This window comes from Panthera leo, chromosome B1 (genome assembly GCF_018350215.1).
Source record: "Panthera leo isolate Ple1 chromosome B1, P.leo_Ple1_pat1.1, whole genome shotgun sequence".
Lineage (NCBI taxonomy): Eukaryota > Metazoa > Chordata > Mammalia > Carnivora > Felidae > Panthera > Panthera leo.
Window position 1 is genome coordinate 193,282,985 of NC_056682.1, and position 18,286 is coordinate 193,301,270.

General features: G+C 44.1%; 1 protein-coding gene across 4 annotated transcripts in view; it reads right to left on the reverse strand.

The window, feature by feature from the left end:
* Nucleotides 1-18,286, reverse strand: part of CC2D2A (coiled-coil and C2 domain containing 2A) — a 163,652-nt gene that overhangs the window by 41,807 nt on the left and 103,559 nt on the right. For all 4 annotated transcript variants that reach the window (XM_042936859.1, XM_042936858.1, XM_042936860.1 and 1 more), the window contains 7 exons: nucleotides 14,597-14,753; nucleotides 11,754-11,901; nucleotides 8,719-8,857; nucleotides 6,288-6,491; nucleotides 4,649-4,741; nucleotides 3,247-3,338; nucleotides 1-168 (listed from right to left, as the gene is read on the reverse strand). In XM_042936859.1, the coding sequence (XP_042792793.1) occupies nucleotides 1-168; nucleotides 3,247-3,338; nucleotides 4,649-4,741; nucleotides 6,288-6,491; nucleotides 8,719-8,857; nucleotides 11,754-11,901; nucleotides 14,597-14,753 (1,001 nt within the window). The remainder of the gene's footprint in view (nucleotides 169-3,246; nucleotides 3,339-4,648; nucleotides 4,742-6,287; nucleotides 6,492-8,718; nucleotides 8,858-11,753; nucleotides 11,902-14,596; nucleotides 14,754-18,286) is intronic.

Sequence of the window (18,286 nt, forward strand, 5' to 3'; positions counted from 1 at the left end):
CTTGCTGTCGCCTTCCTCACAGGAATGTCATAAGCCCGGATAATGTTCACCAGCACCTTTATGTCTCCGTCGGACAGGTTCTGGGCCGTCACCTTCTTCCGGCCTTTTCTCCTTGGCCTCAGTGGTCGCTTTTGTTCTGCCAGCTTGAAAAGGCTTAGCCCCAAAATGCTAATGATTACAGAACAGGATTAGGACTCTAAGGAAAAGAAAGATCTGGAAAGTTGTGAGACAGCTTCCCAAACTCTCCCCCTAGGTCCCTCAAAGGCCCCTGAAAAACTCTTTTGTCTGTTTAAGGAGGGTGGAAATCGCCAAGGAATTCTCCCGAGACTGGGGAGAGCCTCTGGGGTGGATCACTAAGACGGATTTCAGCTGCTACCGATCAGAGGAAGAAAAGTGTGCTCGGGCCCCTCCGCCTCGTGCTCTGCCTTGCTCATCCTGGGTCCCTCCCCCTCAACTGTGCAGGTGCTCTCCTGTTCTCCTTGCCCCAGGGGCCCAGCCACACGGCAGGAAGGGGTGCTCCCTCTCCTGAGCCCCAGGGCACTTCCCGGGGGGACTCCTGGGTCTGCTCTTTGACCTTGGGCAAATTTGCTCACCTCTTTACGTCTCTGTTTCGTCATCTGTAAAATGGGGATAATCATACCTCCCTTCTGGGGTTGCAGAGAGGATAAAGTGAGGGGGTGTATGCAGAGCACCCCTGCCCTGGTCTAGCACTTGCTGGATGCCCTAAAATGGTGGCTGCTGGGAAGATGACCGTGACACGATGGCAGTGGAAGGGGAAGGGCAGGAGGAGCCCCCTCATCCCTTCCCTCTCACTGAGGCAGAATCCCGCAAACACTTCCGGGAGGACACAAGCACTGTCGGGGAATCGTGGTGGGAGAAAGGGCCACGAAGCAGGTAATTCTATGCTGGCCCGGAGCCTGAACAGAAGCACAGAGGTGACTTTGTATCCACAAGTTGACATTACCGTGCCCAGCGCCAGGGGACAAGGCCAGCTGCACAGAGCCGGCTCTCGCTTCTCTGCCTCCCCTGCTTGACCAGCGGCCTCTTTCCAAGGGGCACATGCCAGCCTTGGAGTTGGGTGGGAGGATGGCTCCCGAGGGGCTCCTGTTTGTTCCCAGGGTCTTCTGTCTCACAGAGCAACTGCTGTTTACCAGCACCTTCTATGATCAAGCAGAGTGCGAGGTGCCATACGCAGAATATTTCTAATCCTGACAAGTAGAACCTTTACCCCAGTTCTCATATGAAGTAACCGGAGGCTTCTGGGAGGTGACAGGTGACCGGTGTCTGGGAGGTGACAGGATTTGCTGAAGGCTCCCAGGGGGAGAGCTGGGGTTCCAACTCTGGTCACTCTGACTTAAACAGCCAGCTTCTTCCTCTTTTAAAAATACTTACATATATTTATCTCTAACTCACTTAAAACAAGAGCAGACCCATCACATGTTAACATAATGTAAAGGTATGAAAAATAGCTATCTTTCCCCCACAAAAAAAAAAAAAAAAAAAAGAGAGAGTGTGACGACAGTGATACTGTAAAACTTTTTCTGTGTGTGACTTGTTATCTACATTTTAGTGTTGTTAATTTATTTTTACTGAGATATAGTTGACATAGAACGAACGACTAAATTTCAGGCATAGATACATTTAGATACTGGGATATGACTGCCACCGTGGTGTTAGCTAACACCTCTAGAATGTCACATAATTATCATTTCTTTTTTTGTGGGGAGAACAATTAAGATCTAGACACTTAGTAACTTTGAAGTTTATGATACAGTACTGACTATATTCACCTGCTGTGCCTGAGATCTCCGGAGCTTTTTTATCTACCAGCTGCAAGTCTGTAAGCCTCCAGCAACATCTCCCCGATTCTCCCAACCCCTAGCCACTGGTAACCACCGTTCTACTCTGTGTTTAGGAGTTTGGCTTCTTTAGATTCCACATAGAAGTGAGATCATACAGTATTTGTCTTTCTCTGATTTATCTCACTTAGCATAATGCCCTCAAGGTTCATGTTCTTGCCACTGAAACCTGTCTTATTAATCACTCTGCCAGGACACCCACCTAACCCAAACTTGGGGACCTCAGAGGGACACCTTTGCCAGGGGGTCCTAACGTGGCACATCCTTTCCCTTTGTCGAAACTTCTCCCCTTTTCTCAGGACACTTGGCTGCCCTCCCAGGAGTCAGCATGGGAACATCTTGGCGGCTGGGACCATTAAATATAGAAACATCTTAGTTTAACACTAAGAACAAACCAAAATTAAAAGAAGAAAGAACATACCCTGAGCCTTCAGAACTTAATGCAGAAAGTAAAGCAGAAAAAGAAAAAAGAAAGAAATGAAATGGAAAAACAGCAAGAAATATCATCATCTATTCTAAAGTGTAAGTTTCATGACTGAAAAAATACAGTGACTGGACTCTGGGCCTGGAACGAAGAGGGAGGGTTTGCGTGAATTTGTGTGGGTACAGCCCTTCCTTCTGTACATGGACGGAGGCCAAGTCCAAGAAAGGGACTGCCATGCATAGACATTTTTTGTCTCCTTCCCAGCTTGGTGGTGGAGACGAAGCGCATGATAGGAAATCACCTTTTTAGGAGACCAAGAGATTTAATCACAGAAAGGGTCAGGAAGTTAGTGGGGTACACAAGACCACCAGTATAGAAAGTTATTTTTCATCTTTTATGCTTCCACTTTGAGTTGAGAACATGTAAGGATTATTCTAAGTAATAGGGAAATCAATCAAGCCAATGCAGTCAATCCCCAACTTCTATGTAAATCTCCATTTTCCCTGTTGCCCCCGTCCCCTCACCAAACACACAGCAGCTCTCTGCCTCCCCCCAGCCCCCGACCTGGGGCCGCAGTGCTCGTTCCCGACCACCCCCTCTGTCTAGTGTGGGGGAGTGAGGGGCAGTGTGACGAGGGGAGGTGGAGGGCAGGAGCGTGGGCGGGAGGGCAATGCCGTCAGACGTGGTCTGATGGCAGCAAGGAACTGGCAAAGGCTGTGAAGTGGACTTGGGAGGTGAGATGGTGTCTACTGGGCATATGATGGAGAGCATCTCATGCGACGTAACAAAACCCCCCCAACTAAGGTAACCATTAGGCATCGATCACGTTTTACTGGTTCCCAGCAATACTGGGGGCCCAAGCGCATACCATGCAAAGATAAGAATTCTCTATTTACGTGAAAATTTTCATATAATACAATAAAAATAATTTTTATAAGAAACAAAAGATTTGTTTGCTTTTACCTGATATTGGGAACTTCTTCTTCTACTATCAAATCCGAAAGAAGAAAATGGTGTTTTGCAATTAGGAAACGATTGATCACTGATTCTCTAACCTGAGGACAAACGTGTATTTTATTTAAAATGTTCCTGTCACATAGACTTCACAGGTCACTCCCTAAACCCCTTTGAGTGTTCACCCGATGTCACCTCAGTTGTCCCAGCACACTTGCACTTTCCTCCCCAGCGCTGATCTCTTCCCCTATAAATCACCCCGCTTTGCTTGTTAGTGTAAGCTCCCTAAGGCACAGGGGTTTCTGTTTTGTTCACTGCTCTGTTCTTGGGACCTGGGAAATTTCCTGGTGGATGACAGTGGAATTTTTCAGAATGAATGAATAATTGCAAAAAATAGGACCGATCTTGAAGCACACACATTTCAGATTCTGGAGTTCTTCCTCTATTCAGATTGATTTACTTTTTTTTTTTTTTTTTTTTAATTTGTTTTTAGAGAAAGAGTGCAAGCAGGGGGAGGGGCAGCCGAGGGGAGAGAGAGAGTGAGAGTGAGGGAGACAGAGAGGGAGAATCCCAAGCAGGCTCCACACTCAGCACAGAGCCAGACGTGGGGCTTGATTCCACAGCCTTGGGATCGTGACCTGAGCTGAAACCAGGAGTCGGATGCTTAACTGACTGAGCCACTCAGGCACCCTTAGACTGGTTTACTTTCTAATTATTCTTTATTTTTTTTTAAAGTTTATTTATTTTGAAAGAGAGAGAGAGTGCAAACGGGGCAGAGAGAGGGGGAGAGAATCCCAAGCAGGCTCTGTGCTGTCAGCGCAGAGCCCAAAGCAGGGCTCGAACCCACGAACCATGAGATCATGACCCGAACCGAAATCAAGAGTCATATGCTCAACCGAGCCACCCAGACGCCCCTCTAATTATTCTTCAAATAGAGGGCCTCTGAAATGTCATAAGTTGTTTTCTTATAAGGAGCTGCAGGGTAGATCAACTGGATGGGAAAAACGTAGTGTAGTGGCTGTAGCATTTCCTACAAGTTACGTTTACTAAACGAAGGAAGGGCAAACGGGTATTTCAAGTTTTTAGTGCATTAGGGCAGTTAGTACGTGGCTCATAAAACTTTTTCATTACAAAGGTGATATGATGCAAACATTCAAATATGAGAAAAATCACGACTTAGAAATTGTGTCCCCTGTACTCATACTCCACGTAAGATAACCACTGATAATAAGCTGAGATACATCCTAGTGTTTCACATGTTCAAATTAATTTCTTATCTGTAATTACAAACAAATAAGTGACAGTTAAGTATCCCATAGATAACTCGGAAGAATAAAGACCACTCTCCCCCCAGTCTTAGGGTGCTGGCTATGTTCCCCCGGTGGGGACTCTGTAAAATGATTTTCCTTACCTGTTGGAGGTACTTGGCTACCATGGCCCTATGGGGATCTATGTGGTCCTTGGTTTCAATTACATTTCTGTCTCGTAACCGTTTCTCATAGTCCTAAGATGAAAAAGGAATAATTTTATGATTTTAAAGTACTAGTACCCCTCCCCCCCATGCCCTTCTTGAGACGACAGAATTTATGTGGTTCAAGTAATAAACTATGGTTCTAAATGTGTCTTCCACCTTCCTCTTCACAATTGGTTTCAAAATTGATCTTTGACGCAGTATGCCGGTTTTGGAATCAGTTGGTTGAACTGCCTTAGAAGTAGAAGATAATTCTGTAGAGCAATTTCAACTCAGGATGTTCATGTAGGAAGACACAGAGATACAGAGATAACAGAGAGACTCCTGATCTCAGCTCACCCAAGCAACTTAGCCGAAGCGTCTGCTTACATTTTTTCTTTTCTATTTTAAGTAGAGCAATGGCAAAAATAGTAAGTAGCCTCTGGCTGCAGCTGATTTGGGTTGCCTCCCTGGAGGAGAGTGGTGGGTGGGTTAGCTCTGTCTTAGGCTGCCGTGCTTTGCTCTGTCAATAAAATTTCCGGGGGGCCGGGGAGCTGCCATGTTCTGCTTTAGTCCTCTGGCCACAGCTCAATATCCAGGGTCGCTCCTAACCCGGCCTGGGCAACTCAAGCCAGCTGTTCCCAAGATTTTTAAGCTTGGGACAAGAGAACACCTCTCTCTCTGCTGGCTGAAGCCACTAGACGTGAGCTTGGATGATGCTGGTGACCATGCAGCCAAGTAGAGAATCTGCCCACAACGAGGACCAAGGGAAGCCCAGGCAGGACAGAACTGCGTCCTGGTGAGTGTTCAGGTTCTGGATCGGGTGTCCCTGAGGCACACGTGAACTCCTGCCATTCACGCCCCCTTAGATATTTAACCCATTTTGGCATTTCATCATCCAATAAACTTTCTCGGTGCCCAAGGTAGCTTCATTTGGCTTTTTATCACTTACCATCACGAGTCCCAACTAATACAAAGAAGAACCAAGTCATCAAAAATATTCTCCAATAGTTTCTATAGTTTCTGCATAAAAAATCATACTGGGTTCCATTTCTAATGACTCCCCATTTACCTCAGCAAACACTAACTTGCCCGTCAGGCTTTCACTGGTCTGTCCGGCCTACACTGGCCTTTCACCTGTAGTTCCTCAAAGGCTCCCCACCTGCCAGGGACCCCTCCACAGCCAAGCCTGTGCCCAGCCCCGCCTCCGTGCCACCCTGCCCACCTGAGACCCCAGGGGCTACCCCCCCCCACAGTGTTTACCAGGCTTCCTAAATATTTAATGGATTAAAATGGCATTGAATTACTGACAGTTTGTTATAACGTGGCAGGATAATTTCCCATATTAACACGTAAGATACTTTTCAGACTTACGATTCTAATGTCTCTTAGTTTATATGTCATTATATTGGGCAAAGAGACTACTTAAACATTAAGTGTAAAAAAAAAAATAATGGAAAAGTTATGTGAAGCGTTCGAAACGAGAAACCAACATCGCTACAGAGAACGTGACAGCAAGAAGATACACTCATCATAGTACAAGCCAAATGGCACAGACATATTTAATTACTGTATTAACTCCTCCATGGCAATTTCTTACCTGGAATACCTTTTCCATAATTTCCCGGTCATATGCTGGAATTTGCTTGTAATTTCGGAATTCTGGCACCTCTTGGCTTCTAAGACAAAGAAGCCGGAATCGTTTGGATCTATTTAACTCCTCATCTGAAACAAAGTTAAATTCTTGCTGCAGCTGTTCCAGTCGAAAGAAATCAGGGACGTAGGATTCACCGCTAGTAGCAACCTATGGAAAACAGAAGAGGCACAGCTTTGGACGGCAGGCAGATTGCATCTCAAGAAACCCAGCACCGGGCTCTCGGTTTGGGAATGGAAGCTTAGGAGTCTTAGACGGGGAGACTTGAAACATCCCGCATTTAAGGACAACATATGTTGAAATCTAATAGTAACGAGGCAGGTGCCATTATATTCATGTCCTGGCTATAAAAAGTACCGCAACTCATTTTTCCAAAAAAAAAAAAAAAAAAAAAAATCATAAAGTTCATTTTTTTGGGTACGCATGCTCCCCCCATAGGTGTTATGTAAATATACAGAGTGAAAAATGGGAGAGTTATATCAGTATATTACTAGATGCCTGCAGGAAATAAGGTTGCGTATATACACAGTGTTACCATAAAATCTAATATGTGAATTTAATATATGTTATATGTAACTTAATATAACTTTAAAGACATATTTAACAAAATGTGATTTTTCAAATATACGTAGGCACACATGTAGATAAAGGCCCCAGAATTGGCTGGTCAGTTCAAATCAGTTGGCTGATCACCGGCTCCACGGTCATGCTGTCTCCAAACAGCACCTCGTGGCCCTGGTCACCGAGTAAAGACAGATCTGGGCGCCAGTCCCCGCTGCCCCGTACACCGGCTAGGAAAGGATGGTCTCAGGGTACCGCTGGGAGGCTGAGCGGGTGAGGCTACACTCTCCCGGGCGTCTGCTTGCCCCTCTGCTGGGTGCTCTGCCAGTGGGAACCTCCTCCTCGCAGAAGGAAAGCCAGGGAGCAGAGATTCGCCAGGGCTTTGCAGTGGGCGAGGTGATCCTGCTGTGAAAATCCATAAAAAGAAGTCCTGGGGCACCTGGGTGGCTCAGTTGGTCGAGCATCGGACTGTGGCTGATGCCAGATCATCAGGTCATGATCTTGCGGTTTCTGAGTTCGAGCCCCACATTGGGCTCACTGCTGTCAGTGTGGAGTCTGGAGCCTGCTTCAGGTCCTTTGTCCCCCTCTCCCCTCTCTCTCTGCCCCTCCCCGGCTTGCACTCTCTCTCAAATATAAACAAATATTGAAAAAAAAAATTGAAACAAGAAAGAGACAGGTCTGGAAGGCCGTCCCTGTGTTTTGTCCTTCTACACGAAGACAAATAGTTAAAAAGAAAAAAAAAACGAAGGTGACATTTATACTATATTGTTGCTGATTTAAAATGGTAATCGAAACGTGATTTGAAACCTCTTTATGGAACAGACTACGCTCTAGGTAATGTGGTCTATTCTTCCTAATACTTCTCTTAGTCACACTAAGAAGTATCATTGAGTTGGAAGGAAAACTTATAAAGGCAAACGTCAGAATAAACCCAAGCTTGCTTTGCGACTTACCTTGGAAAGTCTAGGACAGAAATGAAAATGTCATCCTGGTTGCAGTTACCCTGCTGATGAACTCCCACTAGTGAACATGATTACAGAACGTGTTGCTGTGGTCACTTTCCGGATCATCTACTTGTTTATTATATTTTTGTGGGAATTATGAACTTGGGAGCAAAAACAATTGTATCTGCTACCAAGGAGAATCATTTACTGACTAATGTTCCATTTTATTTATAAACTCACTGAAGAAAGAATTTCGAATGTTATGATAGACGCAAGCAATTTATCTCATACATACTTAAAAGAAATCTAAACGATAATCTAATTAATCATCAAATGGGAAAATAAACAAACAAAACCACCGTTTCTTAAAAGGCCCCACCAGGTGTGATGAACGGGCACGTGCTCTGAAATGGTCTTGGATCCGCATCCTTACCGGCCATGTGACCTCGAGCAGGTGACTCTGAGCACCCGTACTCAGGTTCCTTTCCAGGGGAGGGGCCAAACAAGGCCTTTCGTTAGGGTTTTACAGAGGTTAGCGGTAAGAGGAACAGCAACACCGTAACAACAGCTAATATTTGCTGCACACCGATTGTGTGTCCCGCTAACTGTTGAGATGAGGCGTTGCACGTCGTCATGGCCACACTGCGAGGGTGTCACAGTGCTTAGAAGCATGAGTGCTCGCCCTGATCACACAGCCAGGCAGGGGCAAAGCCGGCCTTGAAACCTGTCATTCAACCTGGCACTTGTGTTCTTAAACACTATCGCACTGGAGAACACAGTGCGAAAGAAAACGCGTGTAAAGGGTCGAGCTGTGTCTATTATTGGCACAGCAAGTGGAGAGATGCAGTGTGTGCACGATGGTGCCACGTTACCGAGATTAGCTGCATCAAAGGGGCATTGTTGGGGTCATTCGGGTCGAGCTTGGACTCTGCTGCCCACTTGGCCAACTTTTTCAAATCTGTCAGTCCCGATGTGCCGATGGACGAGATGGCATCTGCTCTCTTCAAAGCACTGGAAAAGAAGTTAATGCCGTGAGATGGGCTTTTTCACAGAGCACTTTGCCTCAGGCCTGCAAAATCCCAGGGACGGCACTGCCTAAGGAGGCTGTTACATCTAAGGGAGAAAAATCTGATCACAAGGAAGGAGTTTTGCCGTTTTTCTTTGCTCGATGACTGCTATTAAATACGTTTTGGGGGGTGCCTGGGTGGCTCGGTCGGTTAAGCGTCTGACTCTTGATTTTGGCTCAGGTCACAATCTCATGACTCAAGAGTTGAAGCCCCACATCGGGCTCTGTGCTGACAGTGTGGAGCCTACTTGGGATTCTCTCTCTCTTCCCCTCCCCCTGCTCACTCTGTCTCTGTCTCAAAAAAATAAATAAATAAACATTAAAAAATACACGTTTCAGGGACCATAGAGAAGAGTGAATGGTAGAAGAAAATACTTGCACACCACACATCTGATAAGGGATTAATGTCTCAAGTATATATGGAACTCATAACTCAATAGCAATAACACAAAGAATCTAATTAAAACACGGGCAGAGGACCACAAATAGACGTTTCTCCAAAGAGGACATCCAGATGGCCAATAGACACGTGAAAAGATGCTCAACCGCACTTGTCATCAGGGAAATGCAAATCAAAACCACAGTGAGATATCACCTCGCACCTGTCAGAATGGCTAAAATAAAGAACACAAGAAAGAGTAAGTGTTGGCGAGGCTGTGGAGAAAAGGGAACCCCCGTGCACTGTTGGTGGGAATGTAAATTGGTGCGAACACTGGAGAACAGTCCGGAGGCTCCGCCAGAAATTAAAAGCGGAAGTGCCATGTGATTCAGCAATTCCGCTTGTGAGCATACACCTGAAGGACACAAAATCGCTGTCCTAAAGGGGTGTCTGCGCCCCCATGATTATTACAACACGATTCATGAGAGCCAAGGCGTGAAAACAACTGAAGTGCCCCTCAGTGGGTGAGTGGATAAAGAAAACGTGGGATGTCACTCACCATAAAAAAGGAGGAATCCGGCCATTTGCAACAACATGGACGGAGCTCGAGGGCGTTGTGCTGGGTGAGATAAGTCACACAGAGCGAGGCAAATAAGGTGGGATCTCACTTATATCTGGAATCGAAACCAAAACCCAAAACCAAAACAAAACTTGTAGAAACAGAGAACGGGTCGGTGGCGGCCAGAGGTGGGGCGGGAGAGGCGGTGGCCAAAGGCGGTCAAGAAGTCCAAAGTTCTCGTTATACGATAAAAACGGTCCAGAGATCTAACGCACAGTTGACAGTACTTCACCGCACATTTACAAACTGCTGAGAGAGCAGATCTTAAAAGTTCTCACGGCAAGGAAAGCACAACTTGCAGCTACGTGTGGTGATGGATGTAAGGTAGACTTACTGTGATTATTTCACAATATATCCACTTATCAAATCATTACATGGTACACCTTAAACTCATGCCACGTGTCAGTTATATCTCAATAAAACCAAAAAAAGAAAAAGAAGTATCCCTACAACCCTGCCCGGGGCGTAGAAGTGTCCCGCGTCCCTGGATCGGGGCCAGTGAGAAGGAGCCTGCGCATTCGGTTCAGGGTGGCCTGAGAGCCTCACTTCCCACTCACCTGGGGACCCCTCGTAGCCGAGGCCAAAATACAAGAGGAAAAAACGGACGCACAACGGATTGGGACGCGACTGAATTCCCGGGAGGCCAGCGCTCTCAGCACCTTTGCGTCAGGGCTTTGTTAATGGAGCTGTGTCTCTTGCCGCTCACATTGTGTTCTACCTCCTCTCCTGAAGAGTGGGAGCTTTCGTCCCGGGTGTGAAACTCAGTGGAATGAGGACAGAATGCCGAGGCTCGAGGCCTCCTCTGGACGTGACCGCCCATCTCCTGACTGAGGAGGTGCTGACCAGATGTTCCTTGTTCTCGTCACAGGGACATCGGAATCGGGACGGAGAAGGCAGAAAGGGAGCGGAGCCTGGCCCGCTCTGTTTCCCCTCATGTCGAAAATGACAGTCTGTGACTTACAAACTGTCTTCTTGATGATCAGGATAAGTCCTTTTATTTATTATTATTATTATTTTTAAGTGCTTGTTATTTTTGAGAGCGGGAGCACAGCAGGTGAGGGGCAGAGAGAGAGGGGGTCAGAAGATCTGAAAGTGGGCTCCACACTGAGAGCAGAGAGCCCGATGCAGGGCTTGAACTCACAAACCTCGAGATCATGACCTGAGTCCAAGTCTCATACTCGACCAACTGAGCCACCCAGGTGCCCCAAGTCCTTGTATTTTATGGTGGAGGCAACGGAGGCCCAGAATGGTTAAAGATGAACTCAAGACCCATCTGTTGGGGCAGGACAGAAGCCAGACTCGAACCCAGGCCACCTGGCCCCCATAGTCCAGGCTGCCTGGACAGGGACCAACCATAAGGAGGTGGGGCCTGCCTAGGGGTAAGTAGGTGAGGTACAGAATGCCTAAGGATCTAGCAATCAAGGGAAAGAACTGACAATAGGGACCTTTATATAACCAGAAGGTTCTATAACAATCATCATTCACACTGAGGACCACCTATACGCAATCATAGGCTCTGCATTTCCCCCCGTCTATAAAATGAAGAAAAAGTATTCTTCAAGAATACTTGAAGAATGAAGAATGAAGAAAAGAATACTTCACAGAGTTACCGGAGAGATTAAACAAGGCAAAATGCTTTTTGCTGTTTCTGGCACTGCTAAACATCTAATATTTATTAGGCTATTAATATTTTAATTTTACCTCAAGTACCTTAAAAAATCATGAAATTACTAGCAAATGAGAAAAAAGGGAAAGAATGTGATATTGCAAGCTTCCCGCCTGCCCCCCCGGATATCATTAATGCAAAGACATTACTCATCAATTTATTATAGACACACATCACCTTCTAAATCCAATGTTCTGCTGTGACAGTGGAGGAATCAAAGGGATCCCATTTTCTCCAATGGCCCATGCCACGCTGTTGGACACTTTCCCCGAGGTCATGAGAATCAGTTGGTTGCTACCATCAGCTTCAAATGAGAAGGGCATTCCTAGGGAGACACCAGATTACACAGACGCTGTTTAGAAAAAGGGAGCGAACCCAGTCTTGGTGAGAAAGCAGACAGTAGGCGAACGGAACAGAGAGGATAGGGCTGGCAAGACAGAACACATAATTCACAGCAGCGGCACTGAAATTCTTCAGGCAATGAGGTGCAGAATAGGCCTCTTGGTTCCCTCTCTGACAGCAGGGTGTAGAGGTGACAATGAATGAGGCACTTTGGAGTGGGACCATTGGGTGCATATTCTGGTTCTGCCGCTTAACAGCTGTGTGACCACAAACAGATGACCTAACTTCTCGGAGCCTTAGTTTCTTTATACGTAAAATAGGGATAATGATAATACCTCCTAAAAAAGATTCCTGTGAAGACACCCATTTATTCACTCATCCAGTGGATACTAATTTGAGCTTCTGCTTGGCTCCAGGGACTATTCTAGGCGCGGCAGATGGCAGTAAAGACACAAAACTGATGAGAATCCCTGTTCTCAAGGAGTTGCTATTCCAGCAGGGGAGACAGGCAGTAAATAAGAGAAATGGGAGGAATGTATGGTTTGTTAGAGAGTGAGAAGTGTGAAGAGAAACCATAAATTAGGGAGTGTATACAGACAATGTGTATTTGGGGGTGGGTGGGAAAGGGCTGAACTTTTAGATGGGGTGGTAAGGAGGGCCTCCACAAGAGGGGACTTTTGAGTAAACGCCAGAAGAAAGTAAGGAAGTGAGACGATTTCTTGGGAAAGAGCATTTGTGGCAGGAGGAACAAGGCAAGTGCCCTAGGGAGGGAGTGCACCCGAATAAGGAGCCTTGTGTTACGTGGGGTCTTACATGCAGATCACTTAGTGCTTGGACCACTCAACAAACGTTAGCTATTCCTAAGCTACTGCGGCAACAGTAAGCCTCACTTACCGATTTGGCTTCTACCCATTGGAAATTAATGATAAAAAGCCTCGGGGCAGTTTGTTTAATCAAATAAAAGAAGAAAAGATTTTCAAGCACTAAAAATAGTGACTTAGGGGTGCCTGGGTGGCTCAGTCAGTTGAGCGTCCAACTTTGGCTCAGGTCATGATCTCACAGTTCGTGGGTTTGAACCCCACATCAGGCTCTGTGCTGACAGCTCAGAGCCTGGAGCCTGCTTCAGATTCTCTCTCTCTCTCTCTCTCTCTCTCTCTGCCCCTCCTTCACTTGTGCTCCTTCTCTTTCTCTCTCTCTTTCTCAACAATAAATAAATAAACATTAAAAAAAATAGTGCCTTCATGTCCTGGACTTACAGTTAATATTATTAGCCCAAAAATAATACCACTATTACACTGTAATAGCACCTTTGTGTTTTTTTCAGAGATCTTTCCTCTATATTGAACATCCACTTTAATCTTCAAAATAACCCCAAAAGACATTAAAGGGGGTATCCTTAGATTCATTTTATGAATGAAGAAGATATTTAAAGAGATTACATCATTACTAGGGTCACAGAGCTTATCAGTGTGAGAATGGGAACTAAAGCCTAGGTCCCAGACTTTTATTTTATTTAAAATTTTTTTTTAATGTTTATTTATTCTTGAGAGTGAGACAGAAAGACAGAGCGCAGAGAGAGAGGGAGACACAGAATCCGCAGCAGTCTGCAGGCTCTGAGCTGTCAGCACAGAGCCTGACGCTGGACTTGAACTCACGAACTGTGAGTTTGTGACCTGAGCCGAAGTCAGACGCTTAATCAGCTGAGCCACCCAGACACCCCTAGGTCTCCAGACTTTTAGGTTGATGATTGGATTTGAGCCCCAAAGAATTCTTGCAGATAAATTTCCAAATATGTGCTCACAATAAAAAATCACGAGACACACGAAAAAACAAGCCACCATGAATAAGAAGCAACAGGATCAGACCAATAAGCAGATAGGTACTGAAATGATCAGCTACAGAACGTTAAAAAAATATTTGTGATATGTTCTTAAAAATAAATGAAGTAGTGAAGGAATAAAACAATGAAATGGTTGAGAGTCTGAGGAAAGGACAAACATTATCAGAACTGACCAGACAGATTGGAAAAGAACAAAATAGAATTTCTGGAGGTGAACAATCCAATAATTAAAATGAAAAACTCAGTGATGAGTTTCAATGATTAGACACAGTCAAAGAGTGAATTCATGACTTGGAAGACAGATTTAAAGAAGTGTCACAGAATACAGCAGTGAAAGAAAAGGATAAGCAAATACATTATAGAGGTTAAGAAACATGGTAGACAGAGTGAGAAGGTCCATTGTATATGTAATTACAATTATAGGGGATAATATAGAGAATATTAACTAATAATCTCCCTATTATAATATTTAAGTTTTTAAAACCTTTTCAGCCTTATAAATGATCCCCGGATATATATCTTATATACACAAAACTTTGTCCTCATTTCAAATTATTTTCTAAGAAAAGATTCCTAGAAGAAGAAACTAAGGTATCAAAGGCATTTTAAAGGTCCTGATTCACATTGTCGAACTACTTTATACTTGCATAGTTTTATGAATTTATTGGCCACCAATGGTATAAAAAATGACTGCAAAAAATTGTATATCATCATTTTAATTTGAATTTCTGAAAGCAGTTTTATAATTACCTGGTTGTTTGAAAATGAAAAAAAAAAAAGTTATGTTCAAATCTGACAGTAAAACCGTGAGCCACTGAGGATAATGAGCTTTCCGTACCACTTCCAACACCCTCGTGGTCCAGGGTCACATGCTGGTTACTGCTAAACTCCACTTCTTCAATGGGAGCCCTTCCAGTGACAATGGTCGTTTCAGGAATAGGCAGAAACACTTCTGCCAGCAAAGTGGTGCCACTGTGTCCAACTGTTTCGTATACCTGAAATCGAGGAAGAGAAAGAGACAAATAAAAATAGGAAGAGTGTGCTCACTCCCAGAGTTTAGTCCATTTATCTATGTTAATCACTGTTCTAGCCCAGAACACCCATTTCCGAGTGGAAAAGCTGAGTTGTGTTATGGTTCCCATGGAGACTAAATTGCACCGTATTTGTGGCCAAGTTGTTGACACCCTGTCCTCTTGTCTGGCCTACTTTCCAGACAAGAAAGTAGAGAGAGAGAGGGGTAGAGAGAGGGGTTAATCAAAGTAGCAGTCTACCACAATTGTTTCCATTTCAAACTGATACTCAGGTTATCTGGGGGAATGGGCTCCTTCCTTTTCCTGGCTTATGTTATTTCAGAAAGTGATGCCATCGGGTGGATTGGGTGAGATAAAGCGGACATGCCACCAGATGATTTTTTATTTACACCACCTTCAAGGTCAACAGGAGAAGTATCATACCTAGATGTACTCTAGAGTATCAGGTTCAAATCTACTATTCAGTACATCTTTCAGATTCTTCCCTTCAAGAGCTCATTTTATTTGTTAGCTGCTGAAACCGTACCAGCTCCTTCTCAGACCTTCTCCCAAGCAGGAGCAAACTAGACCAACGGTGGCTCTAGTCACTGTGGCGTGTCTTATTGTAATGCCGTCACTATGAGACGAAGAATCCAATGTCAAGGCAACCATTGATTATGAATGTACAATGCAGCTTCAAGAGGAGCCTTTGTGCCACTGGATCAAATTTCTCTTGTATCCTTGGGTCATTTCTCTTTTGTGGAAGAAGATGACAAGATACCCACAGTTCTGCTGGCTTCTTTCCTGTTTTATTCTTTCCTTCCAAGAGGTCCCTGTGGCTGGTACACGTTTCTCTAAAATGCCGACTCCACTCCTTTCACTTTTACTAATTAGATCTTCATATTTTTCTACTCGTGCAATAGAGTCCCGCTATTGCAATAGACTTGTGCAATAGACTTCCCACTTACCGATGGAATGCACAAAGGTGACACTACGGACCCTCTGGACCCCCTCCACTCACCCCCTCCCCTTACAAGGCGTATGATACGAATTCTTTTCGAGGATGAAGATGAGGATGATTTTGTGCCAGGCCGCCATCCTGGCCCCATCTCCCTGGTATCTACCAGCTTGCATTTGCCACATGGCTGACTGAGCTTGGAGGGTCTACTGGGGCAAAGACAAAGACAAACACTACATAAGAACTGAACTCAGGACCCCAGACTTAATACCACTGTGAGCTATTCTTTTTTTTTTTTTTCATTAAAATAAAAAAAAATGTTTATTTACTTTTGAGAGAGGGAGAGAGAGAGGAGAAAGCAAGGGAGGGGCAGAGAGAGAGAGAGAGAGGGAGGCAGAAGATCTGAAGCTGGCTCTGTGCTAACAACAGACGGCCTGATTCAGGGCTTGAACTCACACACCGTGAGATCATGACCTGAGCCAAAGTTGGAAGCTTAACCATCTGAGCCACCCAGGCGTCCCTGCTGTGAGCTCTTCTAGCAGGCTGGGTGCCCTAAGAGACCTGTGATAGTCAGAACTTACCTGTGTGGAGTGGCCAAGTTCACCTAATTCAGGGCAAGCAGGAAGCCCATGAGTAAGCCACATTCGCCAAATTCATCTTTATTAGTAAAAAGATGATGTTTTGGTCTCTTTTAAAAATATCTTTTATAGGGGCGCCTGGGTGGGTCAGTCGCTTGGGTGTCTGACTTCAGCTCAGGTCATGATTTCGCATGTGAGCCCTGCATCGGGCTCTGTGCTGATAGCTCAGAGCCTGGAGCCTGCTTTGGGTCCTGTGTCTCCCTCTCTCTCTCCCCCTCCCCTGATCACATTCTGTCTGTCTCTCTCAAAAATAAATAAACATAAAAAAATAAAAAAAAATCTTTTATGGAAAATGTCAAACATAAAACCCAGAGGAATAATATACCATGAACCGAAACCATCACCTGGCTTCAAATACCATTAGCTTATGACTGACTAATCTGGTTTCATCTATACTCTCATGCCTTCCGTCTCCACCAATATTTGGAACCCAGACATCATTTCATCTGTAAATATTTCAATATGTGTCTCTAAAAGATAATGATATTAAAAAGCATAGTTATAATACTATTATCACAATAGTTTCTTTGTAATGTCAAATATCAGTAAGTTTCAAATTTCCTTCAGAGTTTCCAAAAATTACTGTAAAACTTCGTTTGAATCAGGATCAAAATATATTCTATACAGTGCAACTGAGTGATAAGTCCCTCAAGCCTCTATTAACTTATAGATGACCCTTCTCCCTTTTTATACGTTTCAAAAAACCACTTTTTCTCTGTATTTTTATTGGTTTAGAGGTCTAATGGGAAAAGGGGTGCCATTTATTGCTTGTCTCAACCTTGCATAAGAGCCTGTGGATTTGTAATCTTACAGAGCTCAAAGACCCTCGAACGGATTGTTTTTTCTTGCACAGGAGACCTTGGTTGACCTATTAAATTATGGACTCACTAGAATAAAGTTTCAGTTTGAGAAAATGTTAGGTTTTCTTTCCTTTTAGAAACTTTTTGTTCTTTGCCAAAACTTTGAGACATCTGTTTGTACAAAGCCCGGTATGGACTTTGGACCTGGTATTTTCTTCAATCTTTAGCACATTCCTATGAAGGACGGTTTGTGGTGAAGATTAAGCAAGCCAACAGACCCAACAATTCTGGATGATGGATTTGAAGCTCCAAGAGGAGAAACTCCCCTAGCCACTCATGTAGTAATTCAAAAAGCTGGAATTTGAATCCACAACTGTTTCACTGCAAAACTCATACCTTGTTTTGCTATATCTTCCTTATGGGCCAGGGACAGTCAGAAAGGTGATCAAATAATTAAGAATTCTTTTACAGCCAAAACGATGAACCAGAAAATATATTAAAGTTTATATTATATATATTAATATATATATTATTATATTAATATATTATTATATCATATAATATATATTATATGATATATAATATTATATTATTATAATTGTATATATTTATATATATTTATTATATATTATAATTATATATAATATGTTATATATATTAAAGTTTAGACAAATTGGTGAGAAACAATGATTGAAAGAGTATTTAAAATCTGAATGAGGGGATGCCTGGGTGGCTTAGTTGGGTGAGCATCCGGCTTTGGCTCAGGTCATGATCTCGTGGTCTGTGGGTTCGAGCCCCGCGTCGGGCTCTGTGCTGACAGCTCAGAGACTGGGCCTGCTTTGGTGTTCTCCCTGTCTCTCATACCCTTCCCCACTTGTACTTTGTTTTTCTCTCTCTCTCTCTCTCTCAAAAATGAATAAATATTAAAAAAAAATCTTAAATCTGAATGAAAAAAATCAAACACAAAATGAAGTATCATAAAAACAATGTCTATAATCAGAGCTTAAAGCATCACCTCAGCGTGTGCAACTGTGATCACAAGACTGAACTATTCCTGTCTCAGAATTTTTGGTTGCTCGGAACTCTCAAGAGGTTGGCTGTCTCCGCAAGAAAGGTATGCCC